The 26,875-nt window shown below is 38.1% G+C and overlaps 1 protein-coding gene across 3 annotated transcripts in view; it reads left to right on the plus strand.

Moving 5' to 3' along the window:
- Positions 1 to 26,875, plus strand: part of CPQ (carboxypeptidase Q) — a 487,125-nt gene that overhangs the window by 339,974 nt on the left and 120,276 nt on the right. For all 3 annotated transcript variants that reach the window (XM_081265871.1, XM_081265869.1, XM_081265870.1), the window contains exon 6: positions 14,718 to 14,809. In XM_081265871.1, the coding sequence (XP_081121997.1) occupies positions 14,718 to 14,809 (92 nt within the window). The remainder of the gene's footprint in view (positions 1 to 14,717; positions 14,810 to 26,875) is intronic.

Raw genomic sequence — 26,875 nt, forward strand, 5'->3', positions numbered from 1 at the left:
ATATTATAAAAAGTGGGCTATAGATTTAATGTGATTAAAATACCAGTGATGTTCTTCACGAAACTAGAAAAATAATACTAAAATTCATATGGAGGGACAAAAAACCCACAATAGTCAATACTCTCCTGAGAAAAAATAGTGACACTGGAGGCCACCAGCATCACAATACCTGATTTCAAATTATACTGCAGAGCTGTAGGAACAACACAGCATGGTACTAACATAAAATCAGGCACACAGACCAATGGAACAGAAGCCACAGAGACAAACCCAGACAGATATAGTCATCTGATCCTTGACAAAAGTTCCAGAAACATATGTTGGAGAAAAGACAACCTCTTTAACAAATGGTGCAGGAAAAACTAGATATTCATATATAGAAGAATTAAGCTAGATCCCTATTTCTCATCCTGTACAAAAGTTATCTCAAAATAAATGTAAGACCTGAGTATAAGACCAGAAACTTTACTACTGTTAGAAGAAAAAACAATTAGGGGAAACACTTGAACATATAGTTACAGGAAAAGACTTACTGAATAGAAATCCTATACCTCAGGAGTTAAGAGCAAATATCAGTAAATAGGATGGCATCAAATTAAAAAGCTTCTGCAAAACAAAGGGGATAATTAACAGAGTAAAGATACCACTGACAGAATGGGAAAAAAAATCTGTGCTACCTACTCTGATACTAACAGAGGGTTGGTATCCAGAATACATATTAAAAAGCAAAAACCTCAACATTAAAAAAAATCAAGTAAGGGCTGGGGTTGTGGCTCAGTGGTAGAGCACTTACCTAGCATGTGTGAGGTACAGGGTTTGATTCTCAGCACCGTATATAAATAAATAAAAAAATACAGGTCCATCAACAACCAAAATTTTTTTTAAAAAAAGAAAATCAAATAGCCAGGAATAATGACACATGCCTGTAATCTCAGCTACTTGAGAATTCAAAGCAGGTGGTTTGTAAATTTGAAGCTACCCATGGAAACTTAGCAAGACCCTGTCTCAAAAATCTAAAAAAAAAAAAAAAAAAAAAAAATATATATATATATATATATATATATATATATATATATATATATATATATATATATATATGTTTAAAAGGACTGAGATGTATCTTAGTGGTAGAGCACCCTGGAACCCTGGGCTAAATCCCCAGTAACACACACACACACACACACACACACACACACACACATGCCACATCAAATAACCCAATTGATAAATGGGGAACTTCTGAAAAGGAAAGTACAAATGACCAACAAATATATGAAAAAATGTCCAACAATCTCTAGCAATCAGGGAAATGCAAATTAGAACTCCACTGAGATTCCATCTCACTCCAGTTAGAATGGCCATCATCAAGAGAACAAATAGCAATAAATGCTGGCAAGGACGCAGAGAAAATACACTGTTGGGAATGTAAATTAGTACAGCCACTATGGAAATCAGTTTGGAGGTGCTTCAAAAAGCTAAAAATAGATTACCATATGATCCAGCCCTACCACTCCTCCGTACTTATCTAAAGGAATTAAAATCAGCCAACTATAGAGACACATGCATACCCATGTTTATGGCAGCACAATTCACAATAGCCCAGTTATGGAATTAGTCTAGGCACCCTTCAACAGATGAATGGATAAAGAAAATGCAGTATATATACACAAGAGAGTTTTATTCATCCATAAGAAAAGAACAAAATAATGTCATTTGCAGGAAAATGGACAGAACTGGAGACAATTTTTTTTCTTTATTTTTTGTTTTGGTACTGGGGATTGAACCCAGAGATGCTCTGCCACAGAGCTACGTCCCCAAACCTCTCTCTCTCTCTCTCTCTCTCTCTCTCTCTCTCTCTCTCTCTCTTTCTCCCTCCCTCCCTCTCTTTCTTTTCCTTTCTGTTCTTTTCTTTTCTTTTTTCTTTTCTTTTGAGACTTTCTTGCTAAATTTCTGAGACTAGCCTCCAATTTATAATCCGCTTTTCTCAGCCCCCTGAACCCCTGGGATTACAGGCTACTGTGTCCAGCTGAAGATCATAATTTTGAGTGAAATAAGCCAGACTTAGAACAATATAATGCTTTCCCTCATATAAGAAGCTAAAGGGGAGAAATGAAAAGCCATGTAAGTAGAAGGGTGATTAGTAAAAGAGAGAGAGGGGGTTGTGGGAAGAGAGAAGGATAGAGTAGAGAACGTTTTGAGGAGGAAAATTGATCCAATTTGTCTTTATATATGTATAATTATCAGATGGGACTGGAGACAATTTTTTCTTTATTTTTCACAATGAAACCCACCTTTCTGTATAATTGGGATACACCAATAAAAATAAAATTCATTTTTTGTCAGAAAAACGTAAATTCCCTAAAATGTCATTGTAAGTTTTTGTCTTCAAACAGAATTTATTACTGACAACAAAAAAAATCAACATATTAACTTTGTATTTTACAATATAATCTTGACTGTGCCATTTTCTTGATATTTTGAAAAGTCCTACGATTTTTCTGAGCAGACAATACATTGTGTTGGTTTTTTAAGTGCTAGGTTTATAATTTTTAAGTGCATGCTAGGTTTATAATTTTTTAGATTTATTTTTTCATTTTTCTGGAGCTCAGTCCCCTGAAATGCAAGTGAGTCCATCTTCTCTGACTCCTACTTACTCTAAGTTAGTGATGACTTTTGGACCCTGTAGTTCAAGATTTTTCTTCATTCTTGATGCTCTAAGTCTGGCAGTGGTGTTCAGCTTCTGACGGTCTCGGGAACTGATGATGGCTTACTTATCTCCATCCTTAGAAAATGTCCTTCCCAGTTTCCAACCCCACTGACTGAACACATCCTGTCCTAATGTCTATAGGTGATATTCTTGCAACTTTGTCCCTAAAGCTGGACAGTTTCAGCTGGAACTTGAAGGTGCTAACATGGACCTCTGCGTAACAGGGAAGAAGCAGTAACTTTGTTAGATTACATCCTCTAATGTGAGAGTTTCACCTGAAATGAGACATAACAATATGGAGGTTGCTCAGGACTGGCCAGACCCTTCCTTGAAGTCTGACATTTGGAAAGTCAATCTCATGAAGCAGTTGAGAACATGGTTTGGCATCTGAAGAGTCCCAGGTCTGACTCTTGGCTCGGCCACTTCCTAGCTGTGTGGTCAGGGCAAGTGATTTAATTTCTCTGTCACTTACTTTCCTTATTTGGAAAAGAGGGAGGCAATAGTATTTGCTTTGCAGAATTAAATGAGGTAATGTTTATAAAATTACATGAGATTTTGTCTGGAAAGAGCACAGTGTCTGGCATGGAGGCCTGTACATCTTGGTCCCTTCTACCCTCATCTTGATCATCTCTAAAATCACATGGGAGATGCTATTAATAACTCTCTGAGTTTCTCTCTCTCTCTCTCTCTCTCTCTCTCTCTCTCTCTCTCTCTCTCTCTCTCTCTCTCTCTCTCTTCTAAAATCACTCTTTGTCCAGAAAAACAAACTTTTTAAGATTTACTGCGTAGATTCAAAGCACCCATAATAATGATGGCAATGCAATTATTAGAATTATATGGGAATTTCTTATTCCCCTGGTCTTCTAGACAGCAGATTTCATGAGTTCAAATAGCATCATCATCTTCTTGCCTTGGTTCCTGGACCAGGAATAGTTGTTTAATGAATATGTCTGCTATTTTGAGTAACTTTGAATGTGCCTTTTAACCTTAGTGTTTTCTGCACAAATGAGTCCTTGTTGATTATTTGTGTGTTCACTTCTATTCCAGAATTTTAGTTTCTTCCTTTATGGGGTAGAATTTTTTATTAAATGATTTATTTATTCTAATTTCTTATACATGATGGCAGAATGCAATTCATTTCATATTACACATATAGAACACAATTTTTCAAGTCACTGGTTGTACACAAAGTATTTTCATACCATTTGTGCCTTTATACATGTACTTAGGGTAATGATGTCTAACTCATTCCACCATCATTCCTACCCCTTGACCCCTTCCTTTCCCCTCATTCCCCTTTGCCCTATCTAAAGTTCCTCCATTTATGGAGTAGAATTTTTAAACATATGCTTGTGTGTCCAAGATGGACATCAATGATGGGTTTTAGCAATTGTTAAGTATAGGAATGAGAAATAAGTTAGAACAAGAGAGGAAATAATGTTCTGGATAGGTTAATGTCTACATGGTGGGGGGGGGAATCTAGTAGATTGATTTTAAGATTTGAGGACGGGGGGGGGGGTCCTGGGAAAAGAGCTGAGAATGAAGACAGCACATTCCTTCCCACACTAAGCACATAACTCTGCATGAATTTGGTTTCATTTCAAAAAACGGAGTGTTCACAGACTGAACACACCCCTATAAACTTGACCCTGGGAGGGCAGCAGATAAACTTGGGGGACCATTCTCAGACAACAATCCCCTGAGATTTTAAGCAAATTTTGACATATTCCTATAAATATTTTTAACAGACACAATGTAACATTTCTCCCATCCCTTACCAGTTTTATACAAAATATGGGTCAAAATGACCCAGAAAAGCAAACACTGCATAAGGTCAGATAACCCATTACCTTAGCAATGTAGTATTCATAAAATTTGAAGCACTGAAATTTCACATAAACACCTCTGGGTTTGCTCTAGGTTTTCTTTCATCTTGAGAATACAAATGTGTCTCACACTTTCCATAATTAAGGAATGAAAACGCTTGAGATAAACAGCACTTCTCCTGGGAGGCCAAATACTTCTCTTGAAGAAATGCCAATTCCATGTCCCTGTGGGTGAGGCTCAGTATTTGTAGAGTCACCAATTATAATATCCTAGAACCAACAGAGATTCCAGTCTGTTTCCACTCCCCACCTGCCCTACACCAGCCTTGTCTGCAGGCTTTACTGTTCCTTGGGTAACTATAACTGATAATGGATTTAATTTTTGAAAATATACTCTGTCCAAAGTTCTTTCTATAAATCGAATCTATATCTCCTGTTGCAGCTTCAAACAGTTCTATTAGTTCTGCTAATCCATAAACTAACAAATATATATGGGGTGCTTTGATTTATCAGCAGCTGTGTGTGAGAACCAAAAGCAGGAAGTACATTAACCGTGATTAATTGCCAAATGGGTGGACCAGAAAATAACAACTTTGAAGTTTAGAGAATGGAGAGCATGGTGCAGGAGGAATTGGAACTGGATCCGCAAAGATGGATGGATATGGGTCAGTTGTGAGAGAAAGGAAGGACAAACCAGATGGCATAAATAGTGTGAGGAAAAGCACAGAAATGGGAAGAAAGTAAAGAGAAAAATTTACGTGGAAATGAGGACTTGAGAAGAAGAATAGTTGGAGGTGAGTCTGCATAGGTTCTCAAATGCCATACTAAGGGATGGCCTGTCCCATAGACCAGTGGCCTCTAAAGCCAGAGTGTATATAAAAATCCATTTATGCACAGGAAAACATTTACTTTTTATATAGAAAAAGAAATGAATTTTACTAATAATTACTTGCATTGACAATGTTGTATATGTGTCATTTATATAAATATACATATATGGTGATTTATGCTCAAGTTCATTGAGCATATATAAATTGATATTTTATTGATAGAGATGCATGTTTCAAAAAAGGCTGGAGGCAGAATATTGCTACAAATGATAAAGAATGATTGAAGATGTTTCACATGGCCAGGGACATGTTCAACACAGCATTTTAAGAAGATAAATATGGTGGCAGTTTTTGAGTTTTTTTGAAAACTGATTGCAAAATGGATAAGTACTACTAAATGTGCTGTGGTCTTAAACCTAAACTTAAATGGAATCAAGAACAAAAAGTTATAGTTAATCATTGGTCAAAAATAACAAAGAATTAATACTTCAATCATGCATAAGTAACCTCATATAAATTATTGGTAACTTCACAACTAATTTTATACACAAGGAAAATCTGAAAGTGTAGAATGTATCATCTCCATCTGCATTACCATAGAAAAGAGCTTTTGGAAGAGTTAACGAAAATAGCTTAATGAGGGCTTCTGAGTTTTCCAGCAACGTATTCATCATCTTCTGTTGGGTATTAAAAATGGATCCCAGAAATGTTCTCCTCTCTGTTGCTTGTTGCCGTTGTGTTTCTTTTTGTTAATCCCTGATCCAAGCACCAACAATGTTGTTGTTCTTCCTACAGCTGCATCTTCACAAAAAATATAATTTAAAGACCTGCATTGGTGAATGTAAATTTGAAAGGAGCTTTGGTCCTACTCATACTTGATTCATCATCATTTTCTTAAGAGCTGTGCTGTTTAACATATCACTAGTTGATGTTTTTGCAAGATAGAACTCTTAACCAAAGTGTGATTCAGAGTTCAAATCTATCATTAGCCAGGCTTCTCAATTTCTCCTTACAGATAAAAAAAAAACCACTCTAAATAATGATAGGGAAAAGGAAATAGTACATTTTAAAATGTCAACTGGATCAGACTTGGGTTCTGTACATGCTACTAACATTATCTTAAAAGTATATGATTGAAAGAGTTCTGCTATCAGGCAATTTCTATAAGAAAAACAAATTCACGTATTTTAACTCCAGTCAGGCAACAGATTTGAGCTTAACATTTGTCTCAATCAACTTACACTAGACTATAGATTGTGTATGAGTGCATATGTGAAGGTATTTTGGCTGAAAATAAATAAAATGAAGTATATAAAAAAGTCAGTAAAAACATGAACACAAAAATAAAGGCAATAAGATTAAAAGTTCAAAATTAAGTAAAATTGAACATTCTCCTTCTATATAAGTTAATACCCTGTCTTCAGGGCATTGGTAACATATGTCAAGAAACTTGAAAATGTTTATATTTAACTTAGACTCAGTATTTTTATTTTTAATATAAGAATTTGTCTAAAAAATAAAAACCTTAAATGTCCAGTAGTTAGGGATCAGCTAGAAAAATTAAGGACCATTTTCCTGAAGATGGTTGATCATAATAAAAACCATATATTCCATGACTTTAATGAAAAAAAGTAGTATAAAATTATATTAAGAATAACTGTATATGTGCTTATATAATTTTATATGCATAAGTATATAAAATATATAAGGAAATATAACAATATAGGTTGTTTTTTGCTTTCTTTTGTTTTAAATTTTAAAAAGGAAAAATATTTCCATATCAGAAAAAAATCAAAATTAAAAATTTAAGAAAGTTGTCAATTTAAAATAAAAATACCTATATGTTACAGTTTTAACAGGAGAAGTCCCCCAAAAGCTCACGTGTAAGACAATGCAAGAAAGTTTAGAGATGAAATGATTGGGTTTTTGAGAGCCTTAACCTAATCAGTGCATTAATCCCCTGATAGGGATTACCCGGGTGATGACTCTAGGCAGGCAGTATGTGGCTGGAGGAGGTGGGTCATTGGGGGGCACGCCTTTGGGGTATATATTTTGTTCTTGGTGAGTCAAGCTCTCTCTCTGCTTCCCGATGCCCTGTCCTGAACTGTATTCCTCTGCCACACCCATCTGCCATGGTGTTCTGCCTCATCTTGGGCCCAAAGCAATGGAGTTGGGGGTCTATGGACTGAGACCCCATGACCAGCGGCACCAAATAAACTTTTCCTCCTCTAGAATTAATCTTTTCAGGTCTTTTGGTCATAATGGTGAAAAATTAAGGACTAAAACACCTGTAATTCTGTACCATTCTATATTTATTTAATAACTTGATCAACAAAAAGCTATTGACATACTAAATTTTGACTAGACAGTGCTGTGTTACAAAAATAAGCAATGTGATAGCAAATGAAGCAAATGTCAAAGTTGAAGCACATTTAATTACCTCGAAGTGCTTTTCCCTGTGTTGTTTGTGCTCTGGCCTCACAAAAATAGCATATCTCACTATCTTACCAACTTTCTGAACAGAGTAGGTACCAACATGCTTCAGATTAAAGGACAAGGCAGTACCTTTTGTTTATATTTATATACACATATTCAGTCAATCAGTTAATTAACACACATTTGTTCAGCACTTGTTAAATGGTAGGTAGTAGTCCAGAGCATGAAAAAGGGAAATAAGAAAATTAATGGTTTGGCGGGAAGATCGACATTGAAGTATGGTTGGACATGAAAATAGAGATATACCTATATGAAGTTTTAGAAGTTTCAGAGGAACATTGAAAAAGTAGCAGCCATCCTTGCCTCTGAGTTAGGGAAGGCTTCCCAGAGAAAGTGACACTAGAGATGGGCTTTGTCAAATGAGTAGGAGTTTGCCAAATAGAAAAGGTGAAAAAGGATTATGGATAGCAAGAAGTGCATATGCAAAGGGCCAAAAATCTGAGGTGCAGGGCATGTTCAGGGACCAGTAAGAAGTGTGGTGTAGTGAGAAATTAGGATGAAAGGCAGGAGCAGGGGTGAGTGGAAAACTGAGTTGATCCGGAAGCCTTCACACATTTGTAGTCACAGGAGTTCTGCTTTACCAGTGATTGATAGTATCTTTCCTGGCTATTAGAATCCTAATCATTATAATGAGGTAGGACTCTTCCCTTTGAATTATGGAAATTATAAGTGTTATGACCTGCTCCAGAACCATAGATTATAAATATTGTCACATCGCTTCCATCTCCTTTGCAATTAATCACCTAAGCCTCCACAGGGCTTGTTAGCCGCTGGTCTGTCACCCTTGAGGTCCCTCCACCGCCTCTGAGATGTCCATGAATCCTGGGTCAGGCCAACAGGTCAGTGCTCCTCCAGAAACCCACAGCTGAATCTGCCTGTGCCAGCTGTTCCCTCTGGCTGCTGTGGCGTCATTGTGCACCCATGTCACAGCAGTGTCAGTTTGGAGCAACCGGGTTACAGCTCCCTTTGTTTACATTTTTCCATCCTCAGCTGCTGTTCCATAAATCATAACCACTGCAACAGGGTGACTGCATCTGGAGGCGTTTCTGGAGTTGGCCTCACACCAGGCTGGAATTAGTCCTTGCCCTAGAACCTCAGGTTGAACCCAGGCCAATGGTCTAGACTCCTTTTATCAGGGTCCCTTTATTTATGAAGCTTCTAGGACCCTCCCTGTCTCAGCACCTCAATCAACAAGGCTCTCATCCCCATCCCTCAATCCAAGAAAATAGGGTGGGGGCACAGAGGTTTCCCTTCCAGAAGTCTCCTTTTTTATACTGATTCTCCTCCTACCAATATCCAGATTATTTCCTCAGTTGGCTCAAAACCTATCAGCTTGCAAGATAGACTTAAAAAAAAATTTCTGTTGCCTTGCCCAGTGCCCCCACAACAAAGTGTCTAATTGCTTATAAATACATAACTAAGAAAGACACAAAGCAATTTTTCTAAAAACAAAGATCTTCAAGAGGGATGTTCTATTTCTGCCTTCAAAGAGAAGTTGCAGCTTACTTCCCTAAAACAATTCCTCTTTGTCTAACCACACCCTCTATTTTGAAAAATCAATGTTAATGTGCTTATTATATATTATATGAAAAATTGTCTAACTTGCACAAAGTAAAAATCAGTCTCAACCCCCATGCATTTACCCACTAAGCTTTAGTATCTCTTATTCAATTCGTATGCTTTCTTGTCATTATTTTTGTAACTCAGATACTGTGCTCATATTAATCAAGCTTATTGCAGGAAGAGAAATCTCTTCAAGTGTAAGCCCTCTCTTCCAAACTGTTGCTAAAGGAGAGTTTTACAACTAATGTATTTGTGAACTCATGTGAATTTATTTCTATAACAGTTGTACTTTCTCTACAAAGTTAGGCAGAAGGGGAAACTTATTTGTAGTTCTAGAGAAACTAAGTAGTGGTTGGATGCTGGGATCAAGACACTGCTAACAAATAGTGTGTCTTAGAGGTCATGATTTGGGAAAAGCCATTTACATGTTTGGATTAATCTGAGTTCTTCTGCGGAAAGTCAAGTTTATTTTGTTTTGCCCTTCTACTGCAAACATAAGTCAACTGACCTTTTCAATTGATTAGCTTAATGATCATCATCTCTCAGCCTTCTTGTCTTTAAATTTGCAAATAATGGAAAAAAGTCTAAACAATTTATTTCATCTTTTCTCATAGGCACTCTTTCCCCCTTAGCATTATTACTCTCTGCAATGAAATGAAAATGAAATGCATGTATATCACATTTCATAAACCAAAAAATTAAAACAAAGTTCAGATACATTACTGATAGTTTTTGTTCTTTTAGAGAAGAACTATGATGTTGTAAACTGTTTTTTCGCTATCTGGAAGTCATAATTGAAATTCTAGGAGGTCAGGGGATCTATGGGCAGTTTATTTAAATCTATAGGAAAACAATTTGCCTATCCTCTGCTGCAACTTCAGTAGGACTTGTCTCCTAGCCAGTAATTCCCACTTACCTCCAGTTCTAGAACTTTCTTTCATATGCTTGCTTTGGACTTCAGCTGCATTCCCCCAAGCCAGGGCCAGAGCTGGAGACAAGGATCATGACTGGGCTATTCACTTGTACCCCTGTTCCACCACCAAATGCACTCTCTGCATTTGATCTCATAGCAGTTTGTCATGTTGCTTCTCCTGCTCTCATTTTATTCCTGTAATTGTTGCTGCTGATATTTTATGTACTTCAAATTCATGAATTCTAAAACTAGTTTGGATTTGAGAAGCACAGTAAGTTCTATCACTTAAAAATGACAAATATATTGACCAAATTATATCGTTATATTGTGTGCATGTACGAATGTGTAACAACAAATCCCATCAATATGTACAGCTATAATGCACCAATAAAAATGTGGAAAGAAAAAAATTATATCTATAGTTATATAAATATAATTTTATATTTATATATTTTATTGTTTTCAGATGTATTTAGCCTTTAACCTCATCCAGAAAATAATAATTCTGGCTGGCCCTCACTTTAAACGTGTGGAGCCTGCTTCTGTTTATTTGGATTTGAACATGCTAGATGTTGGGGTGAGGGAGCATTTTACACTGAAAACAACCATCCATTTTCCTGCAGGATGGATGAGATCTGTGTTTTTCTTGCAGGGCAATGCATTCTGTATACTCAAAGACATTCTAAGGGTCTTAGATGGCCTAGGGACCCAAATGCCACACTAGGTTCAGGGTCTGGTCTTTCATTGAATGAAATTCCATCATTTCTCTTAGGTTTAAAGACCATCTGATTATCAGAGTGAAAGGAGACTTTGGATTCAGTTAGGTGTTTGCTAAACACTGGGTTCCTCATCTCTCTTGGGGACCCTTCACTTTGTGAATAGGTGCTCATGTTCCATCTGATGGGAACTGACCTTCACCAGGGCTTGATGGGGGAGAACACAGGGGCAGCATTCCAACAGATATCGACAGATACTTCCTCAGCAGCTCAGGAAATAATGCCAAGAATCAATAAATGGGATGGCATCACACTAAAACACTTCTGCACAGCAAAGGAAATTATAATGCAAAGAAGCACCTACAGCTACTCTTCCTACAGATGACTAATATCTAGAATATGTAAAGAACTCGAAAAAGGCTCTTGATCATTTTAGGGCCAGCTATGCTTCTTTCTGAGGCCTTAGCATCTCTCAATTCACACTGATTGCTTCTTTATTATCTTAATGTGATATTGTGGGCCATCTGGTTAATTTGAAGTGTGAAGGAGGCTAATCCTATCTGTAATGACTCTGAATAGCACACCCAATCTACAAGGTGAATCAGAGCATTTGCTTTTAAAAAGTGAATTCTCTGTAGCCAATGCTGTTCATCCTTAAGAGAACTCCATCATTTTGATGATTTTTCCTTATACTGGGGGTTGAAACCAGGGATGCTTTACCACTGAGCTATATCCCCAGGCCTTTTTATTTTTTACTTTGAGACAGGATCTTGCTAAGTTGTCTGGGCTGGCCTCAAACTTGTGGTCCTCCTGCCTCAGCCTCCTGAGTCACTGGGATTACAGATATGTGTCATAGCATCTGGCCATTTTAATAATTTGATACTATTTTTCTGGGATATGCAGAGAGATGTAAAAAGAAAGTGCATCTTTCCCCCTTCTCTTACAGATTTAAAAGTGTTTAGAATTTTTACTTGCAGCATATAAACAATATTACTTTATTCTTTCTTATTTTTTTCCTGTGTTGCAAGCAAAATGTCATTTGATACAAATGAATTCTAAGCATATTTCCTTTAGAGAAACCAAAGGTTGACATCTATCTTTAAGATTAGATTTCTTTCTCAGACAAGAGTTTAAGCTTGTGCATGAATCTGAGCGGGTAGTTGGACTCCATGGAGCAGGCAGTGGGTATACTCCAGGATTCTTCTGCCCTGCGCACTTGAAAGCCTTTGGATGAATTTCCTCTCTGGGTATATTCATATCCCTTCTTTACTGTGGGGTTGAAAGTGTGCCTGAACACCATTACATTGTTTTGTGGTTCATTAGTAAATGTTGATTACATGGCAGCCACAGGGTTGTCTTATATATTATGACATCCTATCTCATTTACTCCTCAAAACAACCCCAGGTAAGAGTTATGGTGTAGGCAAAGATTATTTCCACTTGTCAGATAAGGAGACTAGGTTCAGGCAGGTCAATTTCCCACTAGTTATCTAGTTATCACCTAATGATAGGAGGGTTCCCCAAATCTGTCTACCTTTTTCAAATATAATGCCTGCCTGGAGATGCACTATCAGAAGAGTTTTAAATGAGGCCGGAAAAAGTGGTTTAAGTTTTATTCTAATCAGTACATCAAGCTTTGCACTCATTCCTTCCTCCAGTGCCACTTAATAAATACTTAATGTGTGTCAGACAATCTGGGGACCAGGGACGTTTCAGTGAATTAAAAAGCATAAAACCCAGACTTCCAGAAGCTTCCATTTTGGTTATGGGAGGTTCTGAGCAGAGACATGAAATGCCGTAGCTTAGGCTTTGCAAAGGACCTGTCACCATAATGTGCAGCATCACCTGCAGAGAGGGAAGAGCTGTGGGGAGGCAGCGCAATAATCCAAGCAGAAGGAAGTAAGGACTTGGAGTGGAGCAGAGTGCAGGTAAGAAGTTGGGTTCCAGATGGATTTAGGTGGAAATGCCGATAGAATTTGTTGAGAAATTGGATGTGGAAATTGCTTGTCTAGATTTTACCTGGGACTCAGGTCAGCCTACGTCCTCACCTGTGGTCTTGTGGTGATGTTAAAATGCTTGCGTGAAAAGTGACTTCACCCTATATTCCAGTGGAGAATGCAACTCCTTCCCCTCTCAGTTCCTTGGTGTTAGGTTTGTGAAAGGAGAATGCTTGTCAGTGCCTGGCGGAGGGAGGATGGAGTTCCCAGTCTCAGGGCACTTGTCATCCAGGCTGCGACTGCTCCGCTGCCTCCTTCTTTCCAAGGCTGTGCCCCCAGGTGGTGCATGTAGGTGGTTATTCCTGAGATTTGTAGCATGACCATCTCAGAGCCACTCAAAGTACATTTCAGTCTTTCCCAAAGGCTCTTCCCGTGAAGAGGCAGGAAGATGAATCCTCTTAGTTAAGATTTAAACCCTGCTTCACTTGTTCTGCCATTCCTATTTCTCAAAAATGATATGATCAGGTATGAATCAGGACAGATTTTAATTCTTGCTGACAAAAGTGGCACTTTTCACATACCATTTTACCCTGTGTTTTTAAGTTTGGAAAAGAGCTTTCTTGTAGTTAAATTTTACTGAATAGACAGAGTCACTCAAAAATGGTTCTAGACACAGCAATCTGCCACTAGCCTTAAAAACTTCAAGATACAAAGGCTCCTTGACTTATGATGGGGTTGCATCCTGACAAACCCATCCAAAGGTGAAAACATCACAAGTCAAAAATGCGTTTAACATACCTCATCCTACCAACACCCAAGCTCCGTAACACAGCACACTTCAGAGGACCAGTTGTTCCCCTGGTGAGTCTGTGGCTGACTGGCTCTCTTTTGCTGCCCAGCATCACAAGAAAGGATTATGCTATATATTGTAGACTGGACATAGATATCAAAATTAGACAATCAAAGTTCATTTTCTACTGAATGTGTGCTTGCTGTTGTGCTATCCTAAGGTCAAAAACTAGCAAGTGGCACCATCATAAGTCAGGGACTGTCTATATAAATTTGTTTATTAAATTTATCATAAATTTGTTTATCAATGAAATTTCCACCAAGGTGTTGGTGAAGCAATAAGGTGAATAACTGTCATCCTCATTCAGTTAATTTTCATTGACCTTAAGGGAATGACCTTATATTTCCAAGTAGAAGAAAAAAATTGGTCATGGGTAACCATAAATGTTTCATCTGCTTCTCAGTTATTACATTACTGGAGGTAGCAGGAGAAGCTAGCTATACTTTTAGATTCAAACTAAGAAGTAATCTCCAACATACCTTATCTTGAAATAGAGCAAAACTTGATTTTAATTAAGATTTCTGGAAGATCCCAAGATCTACTAGGCTCCTCCTAACTGCACCTTCTAGATATGACCTAATATCTCACTGAACTTGAACACCTGTTGGGCCCTGCAGGGCAGGATATCTAGTTAAGGCTGTGATCAGAGGCTCTCCTTCTTGGCCTATAAGACTGAATTCGTCACAACAAGTTTTGCCATTAACCTGTCCTGGAGCTCAGTACCAAAACTGCTCCTCTGCTATGTCAGCCATACACAGAAGCAGGCAGCCACACCAGCAAGAGAGGAGTGCCTCTGATTCCCCCCTCACTGCCTCCACAGTGCCATTTTTAGAAAGTCATAATCAACTGAAGCACTGATTCTTCCTTTATTTTTCCTAGGGCTCCGTCCAAAGAGGACTCTGCGCCTGGTGCTCTGGACTGCAGAGGAACAAGGTGGAATTGGCGCCTCCCAGTACTATCAGTCACACAAGGTAAAAACCAGCCATGGATTGCTGAGTATTTGTACATATAATATCAGTGTAAGCCAAAAACACTGATGCTTTTGGTTTAAAAATTCCTGCTAATTGTCCCATTTAGGATTCTCAATAATACTTTGTGTTCAGCTAACCCTGCCAAACACTCCTTCTGTATAAGCTTTCTTCATCCAGCTCTGTGATGAGAACATACTGCTGAACTGAGGACGTTCTGGTGTGGAGCTAAGGGCTTTTCTATTCCTATTTCATGGTCTGCAGTCTTAGATAACTCCCACCTTCACAGTGCCATTTTCTATAGCCTCTCTAGTTCTTCTGTACTTGTGTGTTCTGGAGATATGGACAGGCCCTCTCCTTACCGAGCACCTCCTCCCATACCTCTGTGTGCTAAATCCTTCTGGAAGCCCTGGTATCTGAGGACCCAGTCATGGGGCCTTGAGTCAGCCAACAGCATTGCCCTCATGATGTTTGGGATGGGGCAGCCAGAGGTCTCAGACCTGGGAATGTGGAGGATAGTTTGGCTTGACACTAACTGTGATTCGGCAAGAGTGGAGCCTAAATCAAGAAGGGAATGTGGAAGAACATGATTAGAAATCCAAGACCATTTGGGGATGTGGAGATTAGCCTCAAGAACAAACGTGGAGAGAGCAAAACACTAAGGTCAGAAGTAGTGTGGATCAAGCCAGAGGAAGCGCCAAAGTGGTGCGTGTGCTGCTGGGCAGGGTTGTGTGGACAGGGAGCGGAGGGGCTGCATTGCTGCCACTGCTGCGGATCATTGTCCCTCAATCTCCAGATTGAAAGAAACAGAATGTCAATTATCCAAGTCAGAGGGCGTTTGTTTCTTGAATTATATTTATACCATTTTGGGGTTCATTTTTTACAGAGTCAGTCTCTATTGTCCTATTTCAATTAGTTAGAGCATGAATTTGGGATCATGAATTTGATCACTGATTATAATTGTTTACTATACAAAGTACTCATGATTTATGCCTACTCTTTTACCTTTGACCTCCAGTAATCCTGGTGATAAGAAAATTCAAGACAAATGTCCTTTGGTTGGTGGGTCAGTAACATCATATTCCATATGTCATGGTAGACCTCAAAAGTACATAAGGATTGTTCTAGATTCAGCAACATTCAGTTAACATTTTCTGAGTAATACTATGTCTCATGTACTATGTTGGATATGAGTTTTAATCTAATTAAAAAGATTCATGCTGCCCTTATAGAGACTGCAATGCAAAGGACATTGACCACTGAACTTCAATTTTATGTGCTAAGTCTTCTGATAAAGAATAAGGTGTTGATGGTGGACACAGGAAGTTCACCCAACTGGGCTTTGAAGGGCAGTTGGAATAAGGTGTGTGGAAGAAATGACATCTAAGTTGAGTCCTAAAGACTGAAAAAAGTAATCAAAGGAAAGGGAGTGGGAGGGAGAAGCAGAGTACCAGAGCTTGTGTGTGCAAAGGCTGGAGGTAAGGGAGGATGCAGATCCTACAGAAACAGAAGGAGCTCAGAGTGGCTGGGTGCATTATGATGCTAGCATAGAGTAGATATGTAAGCAGGAGCCTGAACAAGAACATATAAATCCTGCTTAGAAGTTTGTACTTTATCCTCAGGGAAAGAAGGGTAACTGAAGTATTTTTAAGGAGGAGCTTTAAAATTCTATGCATCTTAGACTTCATAGAAAACAGAATATTTGAAAGAACTATTCTTAAAACTCTTTTATTCTCTATAATATACTCTACCCCAGGGGTAAAAAATGGATTTAATCCCCAATGGATCAGCTTAAAATTTCTCACCACTGAAATTTCTGGGATCTGAAAAAAGACTTATTTTTCTATAAGGTTTTGAGTTTCACCATAGCCTACTGAAATGCATGGATGAAATCAGGAATGACTTGATTTTAAACTTCTAAGAAATTGGGAGGGACACACACACACACACACACACACACACACACACACACTCACTCACATTCATTCATTCTCTCTCTCTTTCTTTATGAAATGATTCATAATTGCATGAACAGACCTGGTGTGTCTTGATGTTATCTCTGTTACCTTCATACAAATGCTTCAGCTTTCAGGTGGCTAAGTCTGCATTGCATTTTCAGGGATGGAAAGAAGAGATTACAGAAACAAAAAACATAAGCTTTTTGTTTTAGGGTAGCTCTTTATCTTACATTTTAAAAGACTTTCTGCATGTTTCACATAGAAACATTGCCAAAAGCATAAGCATTTGGGGTAGGGGTTACTGAATTTAACCTAAAAGTAAATATATAGCAAGTCACAAACTGGAAGGAGGGAACAAAGCAGATTGTCTTCTCTGAGGCATCTCTGAATGCCAACAGCATCCCATTCAGTGCAGTCACAACAGAGACCTTCCATTCTAGGTAAGGAATGGCAAGTTTTGGAACAAATTAGTCCTCCAGTTTCAATGACAGCATAATACAAGTTTATTCCTTGCTTATTTAACATCCAATATACTTATGATAGGGTTCTGTTCCATGTAGTTATTCAGGCTGAGAGATTTCAGCAACATGGCCTTTAATATGCTTTGAGCAGCAACATCCAACTGGCAGGTGGGGGGATGGTGGGAGGTTTTGAAAGGATAGTTCTGGAAGTGGGTCACATGGTTTCTGCTTACATTCCATTGGCAAGAACTAGTCAGGTGGGGCTGGGGATGTGGCTCAAGCGGTAGCGCGCTCGCCTGGCATGCGTGCGGCCTGGGTTCGATCCTCAGCACCACATACCAACAAAGATGTTGTGTCCGCCGAGAACTAAAAAATAAATATTTAAAAATTCTCTCTCTCTCTCTCTCTCTCTCTCTCAAAAAAAAAAAAAAAAGTACTAGGCAGGTAATGGAACTGCTTGGGTATTAGGTGACACAAGGCTGGCTGGGCAGTCACTTCCCAGCCACAACCCTGCATACACTATTAAAGGAGAGCACACAGTTCTGGTGCAAAGCTAGCCCATGCAGAGGTCTTCCTCTCACTTTGTTCTGGATTCTCAATCAATTTCAGCTGCCCAAGAGACCAGTTGCCACAGTCTCACCTGCCATGGTGCTCAAGGCAGGATCAGCTCTGTAAGCTGCCTTTTTAAAATTTATTTATTTAATTTTTTTTTAGAGAGCTGAGAGAGAGAGAGAGAGAATTTTTAATATTTATTTTTTAGTTTTAAGCAGACACAACATCTTTGTTTGTATGTGGTGCTGAGGATCGAACCCGGGCCGCACGCATGCCAGGCGAGCACGCTACCATTTGAGCCACATCCCCAGGCCTGTAAGCTGCCTTTCAGGTAAAAATGTTTATCACCACCACTACCTTTGCCCGTCTGTACACAATAAGAAAAGAAATCATAGTATTTGCTCATAAAGAGCTTAGAAAATTTAACAATAACTTTAAACTTATATAAGAAATTTAGGAAAACAAACATTATAGAACATGTTTCTAAATGATTTACCAAAAAAAGTATTTATTTATTTACCAAAAAAGTATTTTGTTTTTTTGCAAAGGATTCAATCATTAACAGAGTGCTGATGGTATAAAGGCTTAGCACAGTAAATGTAAAGGGGTTAGAAACAGAAGAAATGATCATGACATGTTCATCATGGGGGAGGATTCTCAGCCTTATCCTTGCAGAGTAAATGGATCTGAATGAGTGATGAGGAGAGGAGAGAGGGACAGCCACTCCCCGTCATGTCAACGATAACCGAGCCCTGTGGGTTGCCATTCCTCAGTGGGGGCAATATGAAACAGGAGGAGAATTTTCCTTCAAGGGGCATCTATTTTGGCAATTGTAAAAATAAAAGGTTTTTAAGTGACTCTGCCAGTATTTTCTCTGTATGGTTATGGTCATTGGCGATCAGTATCAGGAATCAGCAAGTTGAGCCCTACAAGCCAAATCTAACCTGCCACCTGTTTAGGTACAGATCCCAAACTAAGAATGTTTTTATGTCTTTAGCTGGTTACGGAACAGAGACTAAATGTGGCCCACAAACTTAAAATATTAACCATCAGGATCTTGACAGAAAAAGTTGACAGATTCTTGGTCTCTATGATCAAAAAAATCATACAGTTTCTGCAATAATCTCTTTATGATTTTGAGTGGCCTAAAGGGGAATTTTGTAAATTTTATTTGGAGTGCAGTATTTTTCAATGTAAATATTATTCTGGAAGATATTTTTATAATAATATAAAGGTATATGCACAATCTTTTTTTCCCCATTCTTACTTGAGTTTAATAGTAAAGTTGGTTAAGCTTACATTGCACCAGCTCTGGAGCAAAACAACATGTAGAAAATTATTTTTTCTTTTCATTGTTCTGAATGTACACTTTCTTTCCCTGTGAAAAATCTATCTAACAGTGAAAGTACTACAAAAGTTATTTTAATGGACATATTTAGGTAAAATTTATGGAAATAAAATTAATATTGTTCATTATCCTTTTCTTAGAAAAGGATATATCTTTGTTTACAGTGTGCTTTTATTAATATATGCAAAGAAAAATATAAATCAAAGTGATTTTAAATTATATACTAGAATTTATAGCCAAACTAATTTTCAAAATGTTACTCAGATTAATTTTAAAATACCTTTACTTCATAATTATGCTGTCTTGTGAAATATTACCTCAATTGTTATAATAACTGTTAAAATTTACTAAATTTACTAAACAATTCATTAAATTGTTATGAAATATGTGAAGCTATTTGTGCTTTGTGTACAAATTTTAAAACTCATATGCAACTTTATTATGATATATAAAATATTCTTTCTAAGGAAACAAACTTTGCCTCAACAAAGTCTATAAGCATTTTGATGATAGTTACTAAGTGAAATAATTCAAATGAGAACTATTTAGTTTTTCCCTATATTTTGGCATCAACTAGAATAGAGATCATTCCTGAGATCCATCAACAGAAAGTACCATAAAGGATTTATATACATATTTTTTTCTTATTCAAAATATGCTAGCTCACATATTTTGATAGGTTGTAATATGTTCTTCCCTGATTTTAAAGTTCTTTCCACTGTCTCTCTTCACATTAGCATGAACTTGAGAACTATTTAGAGAGATACTGTTTACTCTTTATGTTTATTGGTTCTTTTCAAGGTAGCTCATCATTTTTCGTGCTAGTTGTGTTTTATGGAGGTTTAACTAGCATTTGGTGAATTCCCGAATCTTGAAAGAATGGAAACCCCTGTGTGACACCATGTAGATCAAGAAGAGAGCATTTCCATTGCTCTAGAAGATTCTCTTCAGATTGATCCCCATCCAACTCCACCAAAAGCAACTACTGTGCTGCTCTTTATCACCATAGATTGGTTATGTCTGTTCTTGAACTTCTTTGGAGAGGACAGGGGTACTGGGAATTGAACTCAGGGGTACTGGAACACTGAGCCACATCCCAAGCCTTTTTTTATTTTATTTAGAAACAGGATCTCATTGAGTTGCTTAGAACCTCTGTTTTGCTGAGACTGGCTTTGAACTTGCAATCCTCCTGCGCCAGCCTCCCAAGCCAATGGTAGTATGGGATTATACGTGTGTGCCACCACACCCGTCTTGTTCTTGAACTTCTTACAAATGGAATCATTCAGAATGTAATCTTGAGTCTGGCTTCTTTTCCTAACAGTGTGGTCCAGGGATTTATTCATATTGTTGGACTGACTAGTTTGTCCCTTTCCATTGCTGAGTGGTCCTCTGTTACCTGAATAGGTCACAATTTCTTTATTCTCCTGGACAAATGCAGCATGGATATTCTCTTGATGGACATTTGGTTGTTTCCAGTTTTACCCATTATAGAAAGACCTGCTGTGAATGTTTCTATACAGATCTTTTGGTGGACATAGGCATTTATTTTATTTTGTAGTGGAGTTGCTGGACCATATAACCAGTGATGTTTAACTTTATTAGAAATTGCCAGAGATGGGAGATTTTACCATTTTACATCCTGCCAGCAACCCCTTAGTTCCTCCCCATCCTTCCCAGTACACAATATTATTCATAGTCTTTTATTTTGGGTCATTCCTGTAGGTGCCATATTTTTATATTTTTCGAAGTACATTTCTGAACAAGGAAAGTTCTGCCTCCCCCTCCAATAGTCACCGTTCTTCTTTCTCCCCGATGCCTTGCCTTGATTCTGATATTCGGCTTATGATTGAAGGGGGACTGAAGGCCTTTTACCCAATGAGGTTTGCAGGGGCTGTTCTGGTTAGAGTGACCCTTTGTCAACTTGGAGGAACACCTTGGTGAGAACAGGACGTGGAAATGCTGTCCTGCTGGAGCCAAAGCTCATGGCCAGGAAAGCAGAGTCTGGGAAGGGGACGATTCTAGCAGGGCTTGGGAAGGGCCATTCCTCTGGCGCCAGAAAGGAGGTTATTCTAGGTAGGAGAAGAAAGACTGCATAAAATGTCTTCATGTCATTCTTCATTGATAAAAAGTATTATTTAAAAAATATGAACTCCTTTATTGGTTGAAATCTGCTTATATTAACTAGAAGAAAATATCACCACACAGAGAAGCATATTATGGTGAATGAGAGTTCAATTACAGGAGCAGAATTTAACTATGAAATTTAAAAATATTATAGATGATTTTATTGAATTTTCAAATCAGTGAATAGAATGAGAGCTATTCAGAAGCCATTTGACCAATCTGCTTTTATGGGAACAATGTTACTCTCTTCTCTTGTCATGGAAAGAGAGCAGGATATCATTTCTCATGTCCTCAAATCTACAAAGGAAGGGAGGTGGGGTACCTAAATTAGTTTCAACTGGATTTCTGGCATTTTGAAATCTTTTCCATTTTAAGTAAAAATATGATCTGGCATAATTATAATGAGTAAGGTAATCTGGCCCTGAGAAAGCCTCATTACACAAGGTAATCAAATAAAATAGATTGATATGTTCTATTCTGGCATGAAAAATATTTTAACCTTTTCCTGATTTATTGCACAAACTTCTGGCAATTGAATTACAAGGATAATGAACACTGCTGTGTTCTGCTAGTCATTAATAAGGGCAATATTTTAAATAGGTTTTATTAAATGAGGGATGGGATGTATGATCATTCTAAACACATTAGTTTATTTGAACTCTAGCCAACTTGAAAACAGAAGAACCTAAAATGATTTTGTGTAGTATTTTTGTTAGCATTTCCAGTGTTGCCAGTACTGAGGAACAAAATTTCCCTTTTAGTTATATAAATACATCAAAAACATCATGTTAGCTACTTTTAGGAGCAAACTTCTGGCCAACTTCCCCACCCACCTTTCTCATTTCCCTATGAAATAAAGAAAATGTTACAAATGCTTGAGAGACTTCAGGTGATCCCAGCAAATGTGTTTTTATTTTGCAAACCTGTGCCACCATGTAATGTGGCTGTGGCCAGGATGACCCTGCTAGAGAGCGACCGTGCTGTGCTCTATAGAAGTCATAGATAGAGCTGATGTACTCATCCAGCATCATGGCGCCCGGACTCTGTCTCCAGTGCAGCTTTTCTCACATCTTTAATGTTCCATGCAAGATGGCCACGCTAATCAGAGGTTATGGTTGCAGTCATTACTGCTGGGTTTTTATGCATCCTGTGTTTTCTTTCAATGTCTGAATATTTGCATTCGTATGTCAAGCACATCACAAAATTGGTTTAAATTTCACTTATCTCCATGTGTTCTTGGTCGGTAGCTCTTGTAGTTACAACATTCACCTAATTTGTATAGCACACCTGGGAGCTCTTAGGGGTCTTATTAGAATTTGTGGATATTATTAAAAAATAAAAGGAAAAGACAGCCTTTTGCATGTGTTTGCTTTCTCCTGTGTAGAATTCCATTATGACTGTAGGATTTCATAATCTTATGTACATATGGTAATTATATATAGATGTATGTTGGTCTGGGCAGAACTATCAAAATATTCCCTTTGCTCTCAAGAGAATCATATGCCACTGAGTGAATAAACGTGAGTAGGCATCAATGCATCTCTTTTTTCTTTCTTTTGTCCCTCTTTAGGAGGGATCCTTCTTGACTGGCTTTTATTATTATTTTTCTATGAAATTGTGACCCTAGAATAGAATTTTTCCGTGTCCTTGGGGTGGCAAGACCTTGCCTGCTGTTCTAAAGTAATATTTAACCTATAACAACTTGCGGTTTCATATCATAGTGAAGTTTGACTCAAGTGTGGGATTCAGCCCAGTACATGTTTAAAAAAAAAAGATCCGGACTTCTCTGCTACCACAATTAACCCAAATAAGGCAACAGCCTTTTCAAGTTGGTTCTGAAAACATTGGGTACAAACACTGAGGCTTATTGTGAAGTATTGTGGCTGGCATCTTATCTCACTTTTCCTAAACCATGAAGGGCCTCAGCTTGTTCCCAGTCTGTTTTACCAGCTTGCCAGAGGTTTTCTATGAGGCACAAATAGTTTCTGCTCCAGTGCCTCCCTATGTTTAACCAGGTCACGATCTGACCTGGAAGGACCCACCGCACATCTACTGCACAAATGTCCCCAGGAAATCAAGTTCACACACCAGGAAACACAAATCTGAACCGAGGTGTCATGCCTTGGGCTCACAAGTGACCTATATGGGTCAGAGCTTTTGGGACTAAATTATCCCATTACATGTACTTGGGCCTCGCAAAGTTACAGAGTCAGCAAACCACTTTTGAATCACCAGCACTATTTTAATGTGCCTGGAGCTGTCTTCTACCCTCTGTCGTCTAAATGAGAGGTTGGCAAACTTTTAAAAGATGAGATAGTAAAGAGTTCAGGTCTGCAAGACATATGGTCTCTTCTCAGTTCTGCTATTGTAGTGCATTCATAAACAATGCTCAAAGAATGAGCATGGCTGTGTTCCAATAGAACCTTATTTATAAAAAATAAAAAGAAAAAAGAAGAAGAAGAAGAAAGAAAAAGAAAGCAGATCAGATATTCAGATATTTTGCTGACCCCTGTTCTAAGTCCTTTTTGTGCAGAAGTTTAGAAAACTTTCTCCTGAAGCCATTGCAATCTCAGTCACAGTTATTGGTGAAAGAGGTCTCTAGCACACAGTACAGTTCTGACATTTAAAGTTTGTGTCTTGGTAGGCTAATCATGTGACTTGTGTATAAGGCCAGCACTCAGGAGAGTGCAGATGCTCTCCTTAGGTGTCCTGCCAGCAGAACCCCCATCACCAGTTCAGTGTACAGCCTTAGTTATAGCCCAGTGAGCCACTCAATGTGGGTCCCAGAGTCAATGCACTTTCCTCTTATTTCTTAGAGCAAGAATAGAATATTAAGATGACTAAATGTGCCAGGCAATCAACTTAGCAAAGCCCTAAGCAACTTAGCAAGACCCTGTCTCAAAATAAAAAATAAAAATAAAATGACTGGGGATGTTGTTCAGTGGTTGATCACCCCTGGGTTCAATCCCTGGTTCAAAAAAAATGGCTAAATATAAAAGTACTGGAAGACATTAAAGAGCATTTTTTTAAAAAATTTTCAGTTGTAGATGGAAACAATACTTTTATTTTATTTATTCATTTCACGTGGTCATGAGGATCCAACCCAATGTCTCAGGTTGCAACTCTACCACTGAGCCATAACCCCATCCCAAAGGGCATCTTTTGAAGAAGTTGAAATGTCTAGAAATAGCTCTTAAAGAAATCAAATTCCAATACATCTTGGTCGGGCAGCTTTCCTACTAATCCTGAACAGTTGTCATTCATTGTTTAACCACATCCTGGTTTTATGCACGGGCTTGCCAACCTGTATTTTGTTTTTTAAAACTAAGTTGTTACCTGAAAACCAGGCTTTTTCTGAAAGATCCAAAGAACATTAGGTCTTTGGTTAATCAATAGCCCTTCCAGAAGTTTATCCTCTCTTCTGGCTCCTGTGGTTTCTCTGAGATTCTGCTACACACATCCATAAACATCAGAGAAGCGTCCTCCCAAGATGGCCTGAGGAGTGAGTGGGCAGACTGGCAGGCAGCCTGCAGGGTCAGCGCTAGAACAGAGCCACCAGGAGTGAGGTCTCTTCGTACTCACTGTGTCCAGCAGTCATGTTGGGCAGTACATAAACTGTGTTGTTCTGAGTGCTGAAGATCAGACACGGAACTGAGCTGCAGAACCACAGGGCACAGTTGCAACCTGAGAACTTGTCACAGTCCTTTGTTTTCTGGAACTCTTCCTAATGGTCATTCCTAAGGGTATCAGTCCTGAAGTCCTGTGGTGTCTTAAGGGCCACCTGTCCTCTGATAGAGTTGGTCTGGGTCTGGTTTTCTAACCTCCTTATCAATTAGACCACATCTCTAATTCTTGTCCCCTTTACTTCCAGTGCTTGGGATGGAACCCAGGGCCCTAGACATGCTAGGCAAACGCTCTACCACGAGCTCCATCTCCAATCTCTGAAACTCCTGTTGACTCATCTATTTGTGTAAAAAACCCAAAGGCATGTTTTTTACCCCTAACCTGAAGACTAGAACTTCCATTCCTTATTTTCTTTCAGAAGACCTCCCTCTTGCAAGCTCTTATCAAATGCTTGTCCTGCATTTGCAATTACTCATTCTAGAAGCTGAGGTTGCCCCTAGCAACCAGAAGTTTGTCTAAACTACATTGGTTTCAGGGTTCTCTTAAAGGAGAGTTTCTCAAAATCAATTTTTAAAGAGCTTTTATGTCCCACACAGCAAAACATATATAAACAACAATGCAAATTCAGAGAGCTTAAGGAGGCCTTTCAACAAAGGCTTAGAGTGGTTTCATAACCTCAGTTATATTGAGATTAAACAGAATTTCTGTTACTAGTTAAAACAGGAATGTAATTTGCTTTTATAGATTCTTATATAGTTTCATTTAATAAAACTCATCCAATGAGGTGCACCACCCCCTGAAATAGGAGGCAGCACCGTGGTCAATACCTGTAAATGTGTTCCAGGGCCAGGAGAATGTATGACATGCATGTGTCTCCACTCACTGCCACAGCTAGGTGACTTTGTTCCCCCTCCAAAGCTCTGGAAAATACTGTATTATACTCACTGGGAGGCAATCAGGCTGTTTTGTCATTTGAATTAGGAAAGGTCAGAGGGAAGAGAATGTAATAGTAGACAGAGGGAAAAGTACTTTGTGAAAATCGTCCATCTTTCCATGTGAGGAAAAGTAATTTGGTCCTTTTATTAGATCTGAAAATCCAGTGGTAGAGGTTTTTTTTTTTTTTGATAGGCATATAAAAAGAAAAGAAACCATCAAAAATTTTGAAAAATATCATTCCCTAAACAAATATGTATCAAGTTCTTACAGTTTACATGATGGCCTTGTAACCTCTTGTATCTATGTGATCATTTATAAATTAGAGTATTCTTTCATAGACATCATCTCTGCTAATGGTAATGACTCAGGTAGAAGCCAAACTATGCACTGTTTTCCTAACTTCCGAGAAGTAAACAATGTACCCATGTCTGCACAGCCCAGCCTCTGAAGTTCAAGGCCTGAACTTAAATCTAGGTTTTTAAGTCTCCAGACTTCAGCCATAATGGCTCCTATAACTGTGTACTTCTCTCACCCATCTTAAACACAGGTATCTATCAGCTTGTCATACACTAAAGGAAATACACATTAATATATTCAGGAATGCTGGGTCATTAGTATACATGAATGGATGAGTAGAAAAGTCACTTCAAGGTGCTTGATTTGAAACACATATAGCACAGAATCAATTCTGTACAATTTTGGAGTAAAAAGCCAAGGAATCCTGTGTAACCATGCAGATGTCGGTTGTCGCTAAGTCATTCCCAATGCTCTGAATTTGCACTTTCTCTGGAGAGTATAAAAACAAATATCTATATTATTCCAAAGTTAACTCTCTGAATCCTGCTACAATGATTTTTCTTTTTCAAAGCACCACTTCAATTTCCAAATTTTTTCTTAGTTTGGGACACTTTTTAAAGCAAAGCAAGAACTAAATAATAGATAAAATTAAAAATAAAATAGCCAAAGAGACCTTTTCATAATATAAGACTTCCTTACACTAATAAATGTTAAAATCCTTCCACATTTTAAAGGACTATCTTCAGATCAAAAATATCCCAGGATACCA

Source organism: Spermophilus citellus (genome assembly GCF_964194105.1).
Source record: "Spermophilus citellus genome assembly, chromosome: 14".
NCBI lineage: Eukaryota > Metazoa > Chordata > Mammalia > Rodentia > Sciuridae > Spermophilus > Spermophilus citellus.